Raw genomic sequence first — 20,818 nt, 5'->3', positions numbered from 1 at the left:
TGCATTGTCATGAAAATAATGTCACAATGCATACTGAAAATAAATAAATAATAATAATAAAAAAAGTGGTAACCTGCCATTGTTGCTTCAATGATATATTTCTACTTTATTTAGCCCCTAAAATTACTTTAAATTTATCTGACAAATTAGGTTAGATCATCCGGTCATATCATTTTTGAACTTAATAAACCCAGTTAATTTAGATGTAATCATATGAAGCACATTTTTTACCGTTACCTCACAAACCAGTTTTTACAGTGCAAAACAGTCCTAAAATGGTCCTAAAATAGGCTTCATTTTCTTTATGCAAAATGGGGGAGGGGCATCATATTTGAAATCATTGGGCACCGACTGAGCCGCACTTGCTGTGCTGTATGCAGTATACAGTGTGTAGTATGCAGCGGCGGGGGCAGTGCGTGACCGTTCCATTCTCTGTTTTCCATAAGCGGGACAGAGGAGGGAGGGAGGGATGAGCTCTGACGTTACCGAGCCCGTTAAATCAGCGAGTGGCTCGCGCGTACGCCTCATAGACAGTCCGTCCGCGCGCACTGAGGAACAAAGCAGCAGAAGCCGCCGCACCTCACATAGACACTGAACTGAGTCTCGTTTATACATTCTGAGTGTTTAATACCGAATAAGACGATGGTCTGAAGAGATTTATGCGATAAATTCACGAATGTAATTCCATTACATTCATCCGGTCAGTGCGTGCTCAAAGGGCCGCTTTGGTTACGCCGTCTCCGCAGTCGCCTTCTCTTTGAGAGATATACGTGCCCATGCGATTCTTCAGACTCACCTTTAAGTGTTTCGTGGATTGTTTTTGAAGGTGCTGTTTAAAAACGGTGTCTTTTTCTTTTACGATCTATTATTTATTTTACAAACGCGAATTTTGATTAAAAAAAACAAAAAACGCCAAAAATCGTTGCTAATTCGTCGAGATATATACCTGTGTCACCCGTTTCTATAACGGTCTGACGCTGAGGAGAAAAGGAGAAATACATTCTTAAAGAATAAAACTGCTGATTGTTTTTGTAAATACAAATAAATAAATAAAAGGACCAGACCTTGTGCTGATTTTAACAGGATCGTCTGAGGAAGAACAGAAAGGGACATCTTGATAAGAGAAACAGACTTGAGCCAAAACTAAATATTTATTTTGACTGCCGATTTAAGCCCTTGTTTCGTGTGGTTGAAGGTTGAGGGTCTCTTTGTTTACAAGTGAGATGGAGAAAACCTCTCTGGACGCAAACTGCTGCGCCCTGAACGTGGTCCTGGTGGAGGAGAAGAAGGGACACCTCATTCCCCATGGAAACTCGCATCAAGGCGTCAATGGGACCCTCATCGGAGGGGCCAACGGGGGCCCCATACCAGCGGCCCCTGGAGCCATAACAACGGCGGTGAGAGCGGGTTACCCCGAGCGAGAGACTTGGACCAGGCAGATGGACTTCATTATGTCCTGCGTGGGCTTTGCCGTGGGGCTGGGGAACGTCTGGCGCTTCCCGTACCTGTGCTACAAAAATGGTGGAGGTGAGACATGTACATATTTCTCTAGAACATATTCAGACATTCCCACCCCCTCTGACGTCACTTTACGGCGGAAGACACCTCCTGACTCTGCCCGTTGATTCATTCATTCATTCTTTCATTCACTTGCCGCATTGACTTACTGGGCATGTCCATCTCAGAAATCGTAGGCAACACTTTATAGTTACTTTCACCAATAAATCATGTAATACTGGCCACTTAAGCAACACTTAAAAATGCATGAAAGCCATTGCATTTGCATAGCACAATATCACAGTGGAATTTATTTGAAAGAAACATAGCTCAAGCGCACTTTTCAAGCAAAATATTTCACAAAAAAGTAGATTTGTTAGGATTTAAATAAATAATAAAAAAAAAATAAATGAATAAAATAAAAAAAAATAAAAACAATAGATGTACTGTTAAAATGCAGACAAAAAAAGTATTTCCAGATACATTAGTTAATGTGATAAACTACACCAGTGGGTACTCTGCAAGGACACATGAACTTGTGAACTTGAAGGGAACTAACTTGATGACCTTGTGACCAGTTAGTATAAAAGAATTGCGAAATGGCACAGAAAAGTAAAATTAGTTCTGAGAAAATGCCTTGCATCATTTGTTTGCTGATGCACGTTGGTTTTATGCTTTGTTATGCAATGCAATGAAATTGAAAGTGTGCCACTGTTTTGTATATGAATCAAATTTGAATGAAATTACTAACCATTGAATATTAATTTGGCTATTGGTCTGTTAAGGATTATATCCGTTTTTGTTAATCCTGTTATAATAATAGTGCATTTACTGTATATGTGTCAACTGTAACATGACTCCAGCTTCCATTGCATGCTGTTCGGTTCCTCAATGTACGTGCTGAACAGCAGGTTTGTAAGAGCGCTTGTCAGGTGATCCGAAATTGGGGGTTTTCCCTTTAGAAAACTGAGTGCGCAACGGCAGTGCGCACCCCGTTGTGCGCTGTCCTGCTACGTGCCAGTGCATCGCATACAGCCATAAATATAATGTAAGGCGGTTAAAGGAATAATACTTGCCATATACAGTGCGTTTAAATCTTGTTTCTTGTTTGCGTCTTAAATGCATTGCATGAAAGCAGACTTAGAGGTCACACATTCACGTGTAACCATTAGAGAGGTCACCAGATACCAAACTGCCTTTAATGACAAATCTTAGAGCAATAGTGTTAAGTTAGGCTACCTCAGTACCATCTACAAACACTGTTAAATCAATCAATCAATGAATTTCACTAATATTTAACTTTAGCACTAGTTTGTGTCCATTTTCATTTCAGCATCAGCTTGGTACAATAAGAGATTTCTTGTGAAATCTGTAAAATGACAGTTACATTGGCTTAGGTGTGTGAACCAGCATTAAGCAGTAAGTATGACTGGAAAATGATGTTGATTCTATGTTAAAATGGAAGAGGACTTCCTACTTTGAAAGGTCGCTGAGTGACATGCCGATATCGGTCACTCTGAAAATGAAAAGACACGATGCTCATGCATCAGTGAAAAATAAGCCTAAAGATAATGCTATAATTACAATGTACGCAAACTAGTGAAATGAAATACAAGGGGCATTTATTGATTTATTTAGCGATTTAATGATTGATTTAATGGTTGTATAGTTTTAACACTTTTTATTATGTATTTCATGATTTATTTAAATATTTATTGAATTATTTAATTTTGTGTAAATTGGCCCAACATAGAGCTGTTTATTTAAAATTATAATGCAATGTAAAAATGTTAATCATGATATGTTTTGTATGGGCATTATATTAGAAATTAAATTGGGTTGATGGTTGTCAAATGTGTATGTGACTTATGAGTGAAAAGTACACCAGGGGCGTCATGCATCTATTTATTATTTACTGCAACCCCCATAACCCCCACCCACCCCCCTTCAGGTGGTTTTACATTACTTTTTTGCGATCTTGCCACCACTTTTTGCCACCAGGCATTTTCCATAAAGGCCCTCGATAGGTGGTGCAACACAACAATGCACACAACTGCTTCAACTCAAAAGAGTGTGAAAACATGAATTTGGAACCTTTCTCCCACTGAAAATACGGAACCCTCGGCTACTGAGGAACCATGTAAAACTGTCTTTCTATACTTAAAGTTTTAAGATGACTGTGAAGGTGAGGATTCGCACTGAAATAAGATAATAAGCCGCTGCTTTCTTAAAACATGAAGAGAGAAGACACAGAGAAAATATGTCAAATGCATTTCAGCACCAAAGTAAATGAACAGCAACCAATCAAACAAAAACATAAATATAATTTATATTATATTCGAAATCTTGATTAACCGTTCCAAAGAGATCAGACATATTTGGCAAACGTTAACTGCACTGAAGCTGATGTAATTAATTTTTTTTTATTACAACAACACAGCACTTTTTCTTGGTGCTCGACCTTCCCTGTGAGCATGATCTCTGCAGCCATGGGACGCCGCATGTAGTGAAACACATGACTCGATTGGACTTGGACTGACAGAATTTAGACATGTGAATAAAGATTTCTGCCACAGACATTCCTTTTTATATGCAATAATCATTTAATTGTATTATTGAAGGTACAAATACGTTTTTGGAAGTTCAAATAATCCATTTAAAATCCTCTTGGCTCAAAAATCTAAGGGGGCACATGCCCCCTCAGTCTGAATGGGCAAGACACCTCTGAAGTGCACACATATATCTACAAGGGCATACAAACGCTCCCACCTTTTATCAAATAGTCCCTACATTTTAGAATAGCTTGGTAGAGCTACAATAACTGATGAAATGTCTCTTTGGGGACAGCGTCTGCCAAAAAACATAAAGTTTAAAAAATACAAAAAAATCACAGCCATTTAACCAGCATTGTTTCACATTTCTATGAGCCCCAAAAATGCTGTCTAGGTAGGCAGCTCGCTAGGTTTTATACGCAGCCTTGTGTGATGACGAATAAGGGTAGCATTAGTAGGCACTGTGCACCATTCATCATCAACTCCACTGATTCAGCATTGATTCTCGCTCTTGTCCTCTATGAGTCATCTTCTGATGCCTTTAGAATGAGAAGCTTAAGTCTGCCTGACACTTTAAGGCCCCATTAGAAAGAGATCAATTGTGTTTGCCTGAATGACGAAGCTGACACCCCACGTCCTCAGAAATCCAGAATTTGCTGAATGAATGGTCATACGATAGCAGTACGGCAGTATGTTAATGAATTTTTTGTCTTTATGTCTGAATGTTTCATATAATAAGTACATTATAGGAAACATGGAGTGAAGCATGATTATCCTGACAATCTCACGTTTTATGCATTAGACAACAGCTCTAATGTCCAGTAGTTCCTGTAGCTCAACTGGTGATTGCAACACCAAGGTCATGTGTTTGATTCCCAGTGAACACAGATACGAATAAAATGTATACCATGAAAAGCTGCTTTGGATAGAAGTGTCTGCCAAAAATCATAAAATAGAAATAAAATGTAGATATTTGGAGCCTGATCTCATGAAAATTACTTGACTGTGGCGACATTTTTGAAAGACAAAATTACATGGCTCCTTACACGTATCGTGGCAGTTCTGAGGTGAAATGTCCACTAAGTGGCGTACAAAGCAAGATCAATTTTTTCCCAAACAGTTGAGTTTTTAAAGGGATAGTTTACCCCAAAATGAAAGTTCTCACATCATTTACTCACCCTCACAACATCCCAGATGTGGATGACTTTCTTTCATCCGCTGAACACAAACAAAGATATTTAGAAGAATATTTCAGCTCTTTAGGTCCATACAATGCAAGCAAATGGTGGACAGAACTTTGGAGGTCCAAAAAGCACGTAAAGGCAGCATAAAAGTAATCCATATGACTCCAGTGGTTAAATCTGTATCTTCTGAAGCGTGTGGGTGAGAAACAGATCAATATTTAAGTCCTTTTTTACTATAAATCTCCAATTTCACTTTCACATTCTTCTTCTTTTGTTTTTGGCGATTCACACACTTTGTGCTTATTACCACCTATTGGGCAGGGAGGAGAATTTATAGTAAAAAATTTGTACCCCCGTCCTTTACACCGCAAGTGCTAAACTCTATCAGTTAAGCTACTGCACAATTTGATCACTCTTGAACAAGATTATTAATGTAGTTGATTAAGTAATGCAAACATTAAAATGTATCGCCTTACAAGTCATACGCTATAGTAAAAGTGTTTAGATGTCATAAGATTGCAATGTCTGAGGAACACTGCCAAAAGTAAGTGTTTATGAACTGATAATCTTCAGTTTTTTGGATGAAAGGGATTACAAGTAATTGTTGTTTTAGCTTCTCCAGTGTTCATTTCACCAGGAAATTGTCACAATATGTAAAAGAGGCCACATGAAAATAATTTAGCAATAGGTATAGTACTGTAATGTGATTCTATGAGACCAGGCTGGATATTTCAAACTATTACACCTATGGGATAGTTGTAACAATTCACTTTCTATAGTAGTTTACATAATAACAACATTCTTTTTGTATCTTAGACTGAATGAAATGTATCAAATGTCAAACAGAATATATATTCTGAATATAGTCTCCCACTGTTCTTGGGAAAATTCCAACATTTTTTTCCTGTCTCGTTCAATTATGTGTTAGGACATAGATAGGCTCCAAAACTGACATCTCCTCATGGTATATAACCTTACAGTGAATGTGTAAACTGTGACAGTGATCTTGGTACCTCATCTAAACTCAGTGTTTATCTTTGGCACTGCCCTGGATCCCTGTTGTGACCGAAATGTCAAGAGTTGGTCAGTGTTGTGTTAGCGCTTGGGTTACAATTCCATTCTCTCTTGACGGATAACTTGATTTCGTTCCTTCTGGTTATTTAGACAAAGAAGATGTCAGTGTATTTTGGCTCCAAAGACTCACCCACCTGTGGAAGAGGGGAAAGGTCATGGAAACCAACCGATGGGAACAGGTCTTCAGGACCATTAATTCTTCCGAAAACAATACTTGATTCAAATGGTACATGCCAGCTCGAGAAAGAAGAGATGTCATGAGCATCTAGTGAGAACTGGCTGACTCTTTGAGCTCTCCGTGGTCAAATACTTGCTTTACCTCCAACAAGGAGCTCTTAGGTAACAAAGTTTCGTCTCCTAGTGCAGGTTGCCAAATTCAGTGTGTCGTCTTTGTGTGTAATACTGATAGGCTCCTGAATTGTTTTGCCAAATCAAATCTTGGTTTTTAGAACGCCCCAAAAGGTTCTTACTGGCAGGAGAAGAGTAAATACGGATCATTTTGCACATTCTTGACTTTTGGCGCACTGTTCACAGGTTGAGACTTGTGATATTTACTTTTAGAAGCTCATGTTTGCGGTCACCCAACTTTTTTTAGTTCCTCAGACTCCGAAGACAAATTTAGCTGCAGAAAAATTCATTCAATTTCAAACCCATATCATTTTTTTAAATCTATGTTTAAGGATTTATTCAGTTTCTTTCTTAAAGGTGAAGTGTGAAACAAACCAGTCAGCTCCAAGATTAATCACAAGATTACAAATTTGATTTGAAGCACAAAATAAAGGTACATGATGTATTCTTACCATCGTTCATTAGGAAATATACTACAATCCCATGAAGCATTGCGAATGCTGCATTTGAATTAAAAACATTAGAAAAATACAAAACCTTTGATTTAAAGTTGTTGATTGTAAGTATAGAAACTATTTATTTTTCAATTGCAATATATTCAGATATATTCAAATATAGAAGTAGTTTGAGAGTGTAGGGAAACTGACTTGGTTGCATCATTAGCAGTGTGTCATGGGAGTGGACGGATACTACAGAGCTCTTTTTCTGTGGTTTGTTGGCTGTGATTCTCTGATTGGTGGATTTTCCCCTTAGGATCATGGGTAGGGCAGTTTTTCACCTAGAATTCTACTATGAAACACAATTAAAAAAGAAAATGAAGTAGAAATAACACAGACTGCAGGCATCAGCAGAAGCATTCAGTATACCATCAATTAACAAACTCACGGTAGATCTGTCTTTAAAGGTTTATACACTAAATTATTGTTCATAATCTATTCCTCTAGGGAATTAATGGGATTTTTACTTCCGGAACCAGACTGTTGCTCTACTCTCAAACAAACAGAAGAGTTATTTGATAGCGCCACAGTTTATACTCTCAAGAACTCGAAATACAAATGGACTGCTTATACAGTTGTTGCCACTGCATATTAAGGTGGGATAGGAGAAAGAATTTTAACATCGAAAAAATTACACACTTTACCTTTAATATTTCTCAGTAATTGCTAAAGCCTCAGGGACATTTTTTTCTAAAGATGTTTGTATTCATAGACTTTGCCATTTTGAAACAAACTTACTAGTCTATTATTGCCAAATCATTTGTGATCTAATTGTTTTTCCATATATCTCACGAGAGGTTTCTCCACACATAGGTTCGCTAATTTCCAAAATTCCCTATAGAGAATTCGGTAACACTTCACAATGGTCCCTTTTCACATATCCGTGTTGGTGAGCGGAAGTAGACGCATAGCAGGGTAAACTTGAATGGTGGTGAATGGGGGACCACAGGAAATTAAATTTTTGATTACCTGTTTGCTCCAGCAGCAAAAGCAAAAAATCAACAATTACGCTTTCACAGCTCCCTCAGCAGCTTTGTCAGAAGCCTCATCGCAGCTATGGTAACTGATTTTTTTAAACGTATTTGAGGGTAATATAATACAAAGTACAATGTTATAAATTTACATTCAATATTTTTAAAACTGGAAATATAAAAATGTTTGCTACATTTATGTTGTTAAAGAAGGCATAAACGCATCATAACAGGTCTGTGAAAAGAGTCAATAAGGTTCCATTCGTTAACATTAGTGAATGCATTAGGTATCAAAAACTAACAATGAACGATATATTTTTTACAGCATTTATAAATCTTTGTTAATGCTACTTAATAAAAATCCAATTGTTCATTGTTAGTTGATGTTAGTTCACAGTGCATTATCTATGTTAACATATGTTTATTTTTAAAAATGTGTTAGTATATGTTGAAATTAACATTAACCAAGATTAAAAAATGCTGTAAAAGTATTGTTCATTGTTAGTTCATGGTAACTAATGTTGTTAACTAATGCTAAGAAATGGAAACTTCAGAATTCAGATTCTGTTAAAACAATAAAAACCAACTGAAGTGAAATGACCACCTGTTGTGTTAATCTGTAGTGCTTGCTATAGCAAGCAGTATTACTATTGCTCATACTTAGGGTTAGGGATTTAAACAAACCCCTAACCCTTAGTATAAAACACATAACCGTTTGTTGTCCGTACGGACAGGAATAAAACCTCAAATCATGCGTCTGATTTTTTCTTGGCAGACAATAAAAATGGGTGCTAAATTCCGTTACACTTAACCACAGTAACCACCTAGCAACCACAAGGCCCTGGCAACCCCCCACAACACTAGCATTGTGATGGCGAGTTTTGCATGGGAAAGCATTACTCTTGTTGAAGCAGCCCTAATCTTTATTAGGGTTTATGGTAGAAGGTGATAGGTCACATTAGCTGTCTTATCTGTTTCTTTATTAAGCTTCACTGTCAACTCACTCCTCTCTTTGTGCTATCTGAGGTTACGATTCTAATGAGCCGCTTTGATAGACCCTGTTACTTTAGTCAGACATATACAGTATCTACCTTTGAGAAACAGTAACTGTTTCTGTTGCCAGGTTACTACCTGTTTTGCAGTATTATGTAGCAGTACATCAGTGTTGAGAGAGGCCAAGCTGAACAGAATGGTGGCCACATAGTTATTAGATTTATGGCCTCTGCAGCAAGCCCTCTACCTGTCCTTGGCTATTGAGTATGCAGTACTGTATCACAGCTGTGCATGGAAGCATATCCACAACATCTCACTGTACTAAAGTATTAGTGCTGCAACATTTCTTAATATAACCCCATCTGGTATTATTTTTATTGGGCTTTAGCAATTGGACAAAGGTTTTTGTTTCATCATGGTATAAAAAAGTTGACTGAGAAAATACACCCCCCCAAAAAAATGGTGAAAAAACATGAGAGTAAATGATGACAGATTTTTCATTTTTAGGTGAACTATCCCTTTGAGAAATGTGACACTATAATGGGTGAACATTTGATATTTTTTGTATTGACTCCTTTTAAATATAATGCATGACTGTTTTCTCTCATTGATGGATACTTATACTGTATAAAGTCAATTGACTGAGCGTTGATACAAATTTCTCAGTTTGTAAGAATTTATGATTATTTTTATTTGCCATCTAACATTCATAAGACACATAAACATAATAATGGTCAAACATTTATCATTATTAGGCCTTGAAACCAAATCAGATTGCAAATCTTCATATTGGGTGGCTGACATAGAAATGAACTTTATTTTCAACATCTAGATCTTAGGCTTTAATTAATATGAATGTATAAGTTAAAGTGTATAATATGGATGCTGTGACTGGTGACATTTCTTTTACGTTTTTCACAATAATAATAAAACAAATTTATTTTTTATTTTTTGTAACTTAGATTGATTTTTGTCAGTTAAATGTGACAAATGTGTTTTGAAAGTTCAAATATTTCAAATATTCAGTGTAGTCACTTAAAGGGATAGTTCACCCAAAAATGACATTTCTCTCATCATTTACTCACCCTCATGCAATCCCAGATGTGTATGAGAATTTTTAGAAAGATTTTTAGAACAATATCTCAGCTCTGTAATGCAAGTGAATGCTGGCCAGTACTTTGAAGGTCCAAAAAGCAAATAAAGGCAGCATAAAAGTAATCCATATGACTCTACTGGTTTAATATATGTCTTCTGAAGCGATGCAATGACTTTGGGTGAGGAATGTCAGAATGTGAAAGTGAAAGTGGAGATTTATTAAAAAAGGGCTTAAATATTGATCTGTTTCTCACCCACTCATATTATACTGCTTCTGAAGACTTATTTAACCACTAGAGTCATATGGATTACTTATATAATAATATGAAGTCATAAAGATGCATGCAAAATTTGAAAAGAATTAGAAAAAATGCTCTTTTATTTCATTAAGATGGAGAATAGCATGTCACACTGCTGTGACTGCCTGATTGCAGATTTGTTAGTACACCAATCATGTTGATATTTAGGTTGTACTGCAGTAACTTAACACTATTGCTGTCAGTGTTGCTGTTTGTGAATGGTAAGGCATGTGAAGGCCTGTGATGCCAGCACAGCAGGGCTAATGTTGGCGTCTTGCCTTGACTGACATCAGTTCCCCGCGCCACGTGGATGGGCGATTAAGAAGAGCGCCTGTTAATCTTTTAATCCTCTTTTTCTGACTGGGGCCCAACCATGGGTGCTTTAGGGTTTAGGCAGCGTACAGCCGAACCCAGCTTTAAGACTCTCAATGAATTTATCTTCACCTTATATCTCATTAAGCTGAGAATTAAACAATTCAGTTGTTCCTCAGAAATTTGAATAATTTTGTAAGATAATGGTGCAGGCATTGTGTGACTTTTGGGCCAGTAAGCAACCACCTAGCAACGCTCTAGCAACCACAAATCAATATGCTAAAATCACTTAGAACACCATAACAACCACAAAGCTACACTCCGGCAACCACCCACAACACCCTGGCATTGCAGCAGAGACTTTTGCACGGGCAAGCACCACTCGCATTTTGGATGTTTTCTATATATAATACTGACAGTATCAGTATACAGTATATGAATATCAGTGTTACTATTATCCAATGTTCTGAATTCATTCATGTTTTTCTTACTGTTTTTGTTCTCACTGTTTCGTAGTCTTTGACCTGTGTTTATTGATAAATGCAAAACATAAATGTATGAAGGAACTTCCTCTTGTTTTTCAAGAATTAGCAGTGTCTTACATGTTTTTTACAATTATCACTTGATAGAACAAGTGCAATCAGTTTAGGCTTGTATCTATGACAAAGTAAATAATCTCCTAATCCACATGACTGGCAGAGTATTGTGAGAAAATGTATAAATAACATGACGTTGACTAATCTTATTACAAAGCACATTTTCAGAGATCTGACATGGATGCATGGACTAGGGTTTGCATATTTGTTCTGAAATTAATGATAGAGATGCTTGATCCCCAAGAGGCAATTGAGGTACAAAACAGGAACAGGTGTTCAAATGTATAGTGCACAGTAAAAGCACTAGCCTACTATAAACACATGTGCATTAAAAGCAGAGCAAAGAGTACAATGGTGCTATATAGCCTTCAAAATACCATCCTGAATTAATAAAAAACAAGGAAGTACAAAATATGTGTACACACTGCAGGGTTATTATAATTTTGACATTTTTATTAGTTTTTATTTGTATTTTGCTTTGTATTTTGATTTTCAATTCAGTTTAGTGTAGATTAGTTTAATTGTTCATTAATAGTTTTATTTCGTTTTTATCTATGGAAGATGACTAGTTTTAGGCCATTTCCACACTAATGCGTTTTTGTTCGAAAAACAATCATTTTGCTACGTTTACGCCTCTCGTCTACACTGGAAAAAGAGTGTTCTAACAGTGTTCTCCATTATTGAATACTTTGGAAAATGATGATGTTAGGAAACTGAAAACGAAAATGGATTAGGGTGGATGTGGCCTTAGTTTCTTTTTTATTCTGTTTCAAAGCTACATCCACACTGATGTGTTTTCGTGGTGTGCTGTATTGGAAAGCATTTTCGAAAGTCTCATTGAAACACCATTGCAGTGTGAATGAAAGGCATAAACATATCAAAACCAATGCGTCTTCCGACAAAAATGTGGACATGGCCTCAGTGTTATTTGTAGTTTTTATCCCTTGTATCTAGGCTTGGGATCGATGCCATTTTCACGCATCAATAATCGAAAGATTTTCTTGATGATTATTGATATATATCAGGATTTATTCAGATATAAAAAGGGATGCTTGTTGCACTACAGTCTTTGTCTTTTCAAACATTTATTAACACAACTTTGGTAAGGTGCGAGAAGCATGGTAAATTAAAGGGGGTGGCGTACCAGACACATGGACAACATGGCTCGTTCTAAAACTCGGAACGATTCGTTTCTACAAAGGAACGCAAACACCGGCAACACTCAGCGTCAAAATTCTGCAGTGCCACGGAGTGCCTACTCGCATAGTTTTCAATTAAATTCGACACAAATCATTATTAAAGGACAAAGATTATTTACTCTAGCCATCAGTGTATGACATATTGTTTATATGTATCTTTCATATGGCCTACACAATGTATTTTCAGTTACAAGTATGTCGTTTGTGGTTTGATAGCTTGAATGAAAGACCTATTCAAGGCTACATACAGAGAAATTGCATAATAAACGTCGCCATTTCTAATCGTTCAGTTTGCGCAGTTACAACAGTTCAATACACTAACCTGCAAACTCATCAACATCACAGTGTTCATTCTTGAAGTACAAAAACCTTCGTAACTTTGGACTGGCTTCTGCGGCGCCGCATCAGCTCGTGTGTGATACCGGTGCTTTTCCTACCCGCGACCGGCTTCAGTAAATGTTAAATCACCCTCTTGTGGTCTCCCAATTCTTTTACACCACATTATCAAACAGAAGGCCAAATGAGTGAATTGGAAAGCATGCAAATTAGGCTTTTAAATTAAATGTTAGCTAATTTTAATATATTAATGCCTCAAAAATATATTGATAAAATATACCGATCAATAATCGATATATCGATATTTTATGATATCCCTACTTATAACACAGCACCAAGGGGCAGGTGACAACACGACTCTTTATCAGAAAATGCAATAAGCGAACTGAGATTGGTTGTTCTGCATGTCAGTCAGATAGACACTTCTTTAATGGGGTGGGTTTTGTTTGTTGTGACAGAATGCACCGATAGTCTGAAGTTAGGCTAGAGAGTATTTTTCATTCTTTTGCAAACTCCTGTTTTATTTTAATTGAGTTTTGTCCCCCTATTGTAGTGCACATTTATAGTGTCAGTTTAGTTTTTGTACTTTTGCAACCTCCCAGTTGTTTTTTTTTTTTTGCTATTTTTGTCTTCGTAATGCTAATAACCTTGCAGCACTACAACATAAAGACAGCAAAGACTAAATATGTCAAAATTAAGGAATGGCAACTTAGTAAGGCGATGCTAAGAGTGTGTATTGCTTCCATTGAATGCATTTGCTCATGGTTAGTCGATAATTCCAGTGCCACACAATGACACTGCAGACATGTTCATTTTCACCTGGTAATACATGAAAACAAATGTCATTGGCTTCTAAGCCGAATGTAATATGTGTTGACAATGAGACCATATCCATCTGTTGTGTAGGGGGAGGTGTAGGAATCTATATTTATAGCCTGCGTTCATCACTCGAGAATCCAATCAGATTTTAGACGTGCTTTTTGGATACGATTGTATTAAAGGATGATGTGAACTGCTCAGCTGGTCTTCACACACAAATTTCGCTAACTGGCAAATGGGATTGAGAGCCCTAACAATCACTAACTCTCATAGCATTTTTAACCCATCCAGAATAGAAAGTTTAGCCTAGCATATGTTCACATGTCTAGTCAGTATTAGCTTCACATCATGCTAATTTTTACGCTAGGAGGAGTCACAGGATAGTTTAGCAAGTAAGTGTTAGCATTATGAGCTAAATAAATCTCCTTTTTAAAGGGATTATGCCACCTTATTCCTTGATATATTTTCTATTGAATTTCATCAGAATGAATGCATTTCTTTGTACTGTAGTTAATAGTACCTAAGCACGCTTGCATGAACATTACTAGAGGAAAATTTTATTGCTCAGAGGTTGCAGTTTCATAGTTCAGGACGTCTTAGTCATGTTTCATTTAAGTATCAACTCTGTCTCAGATGTTTCTCCTACAATTCCTAAAAACATTAAAGACATAATGAAATTAGATAAATGTTGACATAAAGTATAAAGCTTTAAAATAAATGTGGATTTAATGTGGAAAATTACAGCCAAGTTCTTCATTTGCTCTCCATTTAATCTCATTGCTATCTAAATAATTTAAATAGACAATGCATACATTGAATAGACATTTTGGCAATGTACGAATGCTATCAGGGTAGTATTACATTTTGGGAAGATATCCCAAACATCGTTGTGTATGTCTGATGTACCATCTTCCAGTTTAATTATAGCAGTAGCAGACACCATTAGCAATGAAAAACTGCCTGTTATAGACTGGAAGAAAGAGAGAGAGATATAAAGATTCCTCATCTTTTGTTTCTGATGTAAGAGATTTATTATTATGGGCACACGTTGATACAGAATCAGGTGCTCTATAGACGAGATTCCTCATCTCTCGGGCAGTCACGACGTCAGCCACTGCAGTACGCGCAACACTGTGTGTGTGTGTGACACACTTGTTCTTATTCCACTGTAGTGTGTGTGTTCTCGCATTGACCCGCAGTCACATTCTCATGCATCATTCGTTTGCTGTGTCGCACTCTCTTTTGTTTGCAAATCAGCCTCTTTCCTTCCTCGTGCTGTTTGACACAAGCCCACGTTTGCATATTTTGTAGCTGCAGTTACATCAAGGAATAGCTCAAGTCACGGCGTGTTTCCAGACGTGGCTATTTGTTATCATTGTGTGAAACGCTCTGGAGATCTGTACCGCACATTGTGTTCTATGCATTGTCCTGTAGGCAGTTTATCAAAAGGCTTCTTTCTGAAGCACGAGTCTGACAAAAGCTCTTGTTTCTGAATGGAGATCAGGCAAAGCTCCCAAAGAAACCTTTTCATTCATATACACTTTTTTAAATAATAATAAAAAAAAGAAGCAGTGGTTTTTAAGTTTAATGATGTATGGATTTGTTGTTATTATATTTTTTAGATAAGATAGCTGTCTGTTTATTCTGAATGGGTTGTGTTGGCTGTGTTGCCAAGTCCACGGTTTTCCCACTGAATTGGACTACTTTTAAACTATTTAACTGATTTGTTTTTTTTTTCTCACGGGTTGAGGGTTTGACATGAAATAATAAAAAAAAAATTACATTTGTATTTGGGTTGATGACGTGACACTAATCTTTTTGTCCATATCTATTAAGTTATTCAAAAATATATAAAAAATGCAATTCACAATAGACAATTACTATACACCTTTACTATTTATGAACATGTTTTAATTTTCTGAGGTCTAAGCCTTTTTTTATTTGAAAACATTTTTTATCCCCTTTTCTCCCAATTTGGAATGCCCAATTCCCACTACTACGTGGTGGAGCGGTTACTCATCTCAATCCGGGTGGTGGAGGACAAGTCTCAGTAGCCTCCGCTTCTGAGACTGCCAATCCACGCATCTTATCACGTGGCTCGTCGTTCATGACACCCTTCGCGATCAACGCACAACTTACCACGCGCCCCATTGAGAGCGAGAATCACGAATCGCGATCACGAGGAGGTTACCCCATGTGACTCTACCCTCCCTAGCAACCGGGCCAGTTTGGTTGCTTAGGAGACCTGGCTGGAGTCACTCAGAACACCCTGGATTCAAACTCGTGACTCCAGGGGTGGTAGTCAGTGTCAGTAATCGCTGAGCTACCCAGGCCCCAGGTCTAAGTCATTTTAATATTTTTTCTGGGGCTTAAAGAAAAAAAATCTGGAGGCAGTAAAAATAAATTAATTAAAATGCTCATTAAAAGCTGAAATTCTTGAAAAAAATATTTTGCCATATTTTGTTTGGAATAATGTTATATTATTTTTTCTTAGAAATAACCAGTGAATTTTTTTATTTGTTTTTATTAATATTTAATATAATAATGTTATAGAATACTATTAAAGCATTTTAAAGTCTAAGTGTAATTTTATTCATTTATTTATCTATTTATTTATTTTTTCAATATTTTGAAAAGGCACATTTTGTTCAGGTCATATGGTGTAACCCTTAGAACATTTCTTGATATTTGTGACTCAAAAATATTTTTACCTTAAAAAATGTGTTTAAAAAATATGTTTGATAATTTCTAATCTGAAATTTATTATTAAGATGTGTACACTCACATGTATTCAGAGTGCAAGGAAAGTATTTTAATACCTTTACAGGATGGTAACACCACGACATTAAAGTTATTAAATCTTTTTTTTTTTTTTTAGAATATGATACACATTTTCTTTCAAACATTTATGAAACCAGCATGGACACAAAGATTACATTTCTACAAACCTGACACTAAACTAGATTTTTTTTAAAGATTTCTCATTTTACTATCTTTTTTATACATTTTTGTAATATTTATAACACACAAATACATACAATTTATGTTTGAAAGAAATAAGTTTCTTTTATCCAAATTCTGTCTTACCAAACTGACTCCCAGTGACATATAGAACAGTTCCCAGATGTAAACATGTCACCCAATACAACGCTCGTCCATTCAACATACAGTGAATTTACAGGGTAAATAGTGTGTCAGCAGTATTAAGGTAACTATGGGTAACACATATAGAGTAAAAAGCATAATGGAACAGTTTACCTTTATATTATGCAAGCAACCCCATTAAGCTCCAGTTAAATGCGTTGCATTTACTGAAGTTACTTTGTAAATATTACAATACATGAGGTTTTTAATGCAGCTACCTTTTATAGTGGTACTACAAATGAGAGAAAATCTGAAAAAGCATATTTAAAAATATGGGAGTGGTATATTTTGAGTTTTTGTGAAGGTTTTTGGGATAGGTTTGATTATTTTGATCGTGAGGTTATTGGGCTGTTTGTATTACGCAAACCTGGCAACCCTGGTGTTGCCGCTAGCCTGCAGAGCCTGTGTTACGCAAAGAATGTCACTTTGTATAATGGCGCCCACTCTGTCATTCTCTCTCCATTTCTATGTCTCATTTCCACTGTCTGATCTGTTTTTATTTTTTTCATTGTATCCCTCTCTTTTTCATACACTGTCTCTCACACTCTCTGTCCCTCCCCTGCAGTCAACCTCACGTCTGAGTGACAGGTGACATCATCAAGACTTTCATAGAGCATGCCAGTACGGTATTCAATAGATAATCTGCATCACACCGGCGAGGAAACCCAACCACCCCCTTCCCTGCAGAACAACTCTCCCCCTCCACCCCCATCCATAGCTAAGCTGCTACTGTGGCTGTCAATCTCAGATCAGTTGAGGGAAGGTTTATTGCTGCCGACGCGTTGGTGTGTTGCCATGCAGACCGCATGATGAATACTAATGTGGCTAACAGTGGTCAAATCCTAACTGATGTGCCAACATGTGAAGGTGTTGTGCACAAATAGCAGATAATTCCTTCAGACAAAATTGGCTGTCATGTCGATAAAATGTTTGTCTTTATACCTTCAAGATGTATAAAATGCAACCTCACTTCTTTTTTTCCGGTGTGGCCCTGCTGTGTTGTAATTCCTTTAAGAAACATGTAATGCGATCTTGCATTGTTTTTGCTTTGGTTTTTAGGGGGGTTGTTGGGGGGTAAATTGGTGCTACTGTAAGTACATCTAAAGACCTTGGTTTATGTTTCCAGTTTATTACTTTTCTAGCAAATGCCACATTATGACACCTCGTGTCTAGAATGAATAGAAAATACTGATCTTTGGATTGAGTTTGAATTGTTTGTCCTCATGACAACAACCAATCCCTCTTGCTCTATTTTACAGGAGTGTTCCTCATTCCCTATGTGTTGTTCATATTTCTGGGGGGCATTCCCTTATTCTTCCTGGAGATTGCACTGGGCCAGTTCATGAAAGCTGGAAGCATCACTGTGTGGAACATTGCACCTCTTTTCAAAGGTTTGTTGTTCATCGTGATAATTACAGATGCATATATCCATGCCTGTTTAGCTGTAGTGCTCATGTACTTGCTTTATGTGTCCCCTAAAATAAATCCCCATGCATCCTTGATTTAATAACTAATTTAACAAATGTCCTATTTAATGTAACTCGTTTGTATCAGAATTATGTTGCAATAATAGGGAGCTAACAGACATGGACTAAAAGTCACAAAACTCCTATTTATTTATTTCATGAGGTATTTCAGATATTTAAATACATTGCATATGTATTATTTAAACACATTGCACTTGTAAATTGGTTCATGTTTGTCTTGGCTTGTTGTAGGACTGGGCTTCGCCTCCATGGTGATTGTGTTCTTTTGTAACACCTACTACATCATGGTGCTGGCCTGGGGTTTCTACTACTTCATAAAGTCCTTCAATGCCACACTGCCATGGTCCACCTGCGACAACCCGTGGAACACAGAGCATTGCATTGAGATCTTCCGCCATGCCGACTGCCAAAACGGCACCATTGGCAATTTCACCTTTGGCAACCTGACGTGCGAGGAGCTGGCCAATGGGCGTTCCCCTATTATTGAATTCTGGGAGTGAGTTGTTGCTATTTTATGCCATTCATACAGTATATATATATATATATATATATATATATATATATACACAATACTGTGCAAAAGTTTTAGGCACTTGTGAAAAATGTTGCATAGTGAGGATGTCTTCAAAAATAATTAAATAAATAGTTTTCATTTATCACTTAATGTCATACAAAGTCCAGTAAACATAAAAAATTTAAATCAATATTTGGTGTGACCACCTTTGCCTTTAAAACTGCACCAATTCTCCTAGGTACACCTGGACACAGTTTTTCTTGGTTGTTGGCAGATAGAATGTTCCAAGCTTCTTGGAGAATTCACCAAAGTTCATCTATGTATTTGGGCTGTCTCAATTGTTTCTGTCTCTTTATGTAATCTCAGACTGACTCAGTGTTCAGTGGGGGACTTTATGGGGGCCATGACATCTGTTGCAGGTCTCTTTGTTCTTCTATTCTAATCTATTCTAATCTATTTTTCTATTTGAAAAAGTAATGTTTGGGAGTCTAACATTTATATTTCCTATTGACACACTAAAGCTGAAGATATAAATAACCATCATAAGACAAATGCTTTTGTGAAACATCTTATGTGCCAAAGACTTTTGCACAGAACTATATATATATATATATATATATATAAAATACTTTTGGAAAGTTGACAAGTCCTATCTTTTGACATGCTATGCTCCATCTTAAGCGATTTTAAGCAGCATTTTGCTAATTATTTTATAAGTATTATTCATGCTGATTATAATACCAATAGATGATTATTTCAGTCTGATCATAACAGTTTATACAGAACATTTGAGAGAATTTTTTTTTCTAAATATGTCACAATGCAAGATTTGCAAAATGGTTACTATTGAAGGATGAGGCAGTTAAACATTATTTTGGACCCGACAGCAAACCTGCAGCCTGTGCAGAGCAAATCTCTGTTGTTGATTTCAAATGCAAAGTTGGCATTTCTTAAAGGCACAGAAGCAAAAATTGTCTGTTTAGTTGTAATGGTCAAAGAGAGGGTGGAAAATAAAATAAAATTTTTTTTACTAACATTACAAGTGGATAAAAATTGTGATTAAGCAAAAACATTATGGACTATAGCTGTATACAAATACTGTTTTTTCAATTTTTATTATCTTTCTGTGTCTCAGAAACAAGGTTCTGAACATATCTGAAGGGCTGGACAAGCCAGGCGTCATCAACTGGGAACTAACGCTGTGTCTTTTGGCCGTGTGGGTGATGGTGTACTTCTGTGTGTGGAAGGGAGTGAAATCCACAGGAAAAGTAAGAAATTAAGTCCTTTTCTTTGTCTGTCTGTCTCTCTCTCTCTCTCTCTCTCTCTCTCTCAATTAGTCTGTCTCCATAAGTTTTTAATCTGCCTTAGGTGAACACAGGTCAAAGCAGCGCACAGCCACATGTCTCAGAGAGAATATAGTTCCTGCACCATACCTTAAATTTGATTAAATAAAAGTTGCTCGAGCTCATTGGCAATCAGTTTGAAACTAGCTACAAATAAATGTAACTAGAGTCAAACTACTCTCTTAAAAGAATAGTTGGCTTCGCTTCAGGCTACTAACTGTCAGGATTGTATGTGTTTGTATTCATGTCTTTTACTTTAAATTAGTTCCATGCCATGTTTGCTCCTGTTTCCTTGTCATGTGGTCTTGTCATGTGTTTCCCATGTTCTTGTGTCTTGTCCCCATTGGTTCATTGTTTCAATAGGTTGTTGGCAATCTTGTTATCTTGTTTAGAGTCCTAAGTGTGCATTCAAGTGACATCATTGTCATGTGTTCTCCCAAGTTCTAGTATTTAACCCTCATGTTTGCCATTGTCCATTGTCGAGTATTGTGAATGTATCGTTGTTGGTGTACAGCTTTCCATGTTAAGTTTTTAGTCAAAGAAGTCAAAGTCAAAGAA

The 20,818-nt window shown here is 36.7% G+C and overlaps 1 protein-coding gene across 2 annotated transcripts in view; it reads left to right on the top strand.

Annotated features, from left to right (window-relative positions):
* Nucleotides 1-457: 457 nt before the first annotated feature.
* LOC127415027 (sodium- and chloride-dependent creatine transporter 1-like) overlaps nt 458-20,818 on the top strand; it is a 62,696-nt gene continuing 42,335 nt past the window's right edge. For both annotated transcript variants that reach the window (XM_051653492.1, XM_051653491.1), the window contains exons 1-4: nt 458-1,527; nt 18,176-18,307; nt 18,635-18,899; nt 20,053-20,185. In XM_051653492.1, coding sequence (XP_051509452.1) covers nt 1,224-1,527; nt 18,176-18,307; nt 18,635-18,899; nt 20,053-20,185 — 834 coding nt within the window. In that variant the 5' untranslated portion in view covers nt 458-1,223. The remainder of the gene's footprint in view (nt 1,528-18,175; nt 18,308-18,634; nt 18,900-20,052; nt 20,186-20,818) is intronic.

The sequence above is a fragment of the Myxocyprinus asiaticus genome, chromosome 24 (assembly GCF_019703515.2).
Source record: "Myxocyprinus asiaticus isolate MX2 ecotype Aquarium Trade chromosome 24, UBuf_Myxa_2, whole genome shotgun sequence".
NCBI classification, from domain to species: domain Eukaryota; kingdom Metazoa; phylum Chordata; class Actinopteri; order Cypriniformes; family Catostomidae; genus Myxocyprinus; species Myxocyprinus asiaticus.
The sequence above is the reverse complement of the archived record's forward strand: the minus strand, read 5'-3'. Positions and strand labels throughout refer to the sequence as shown.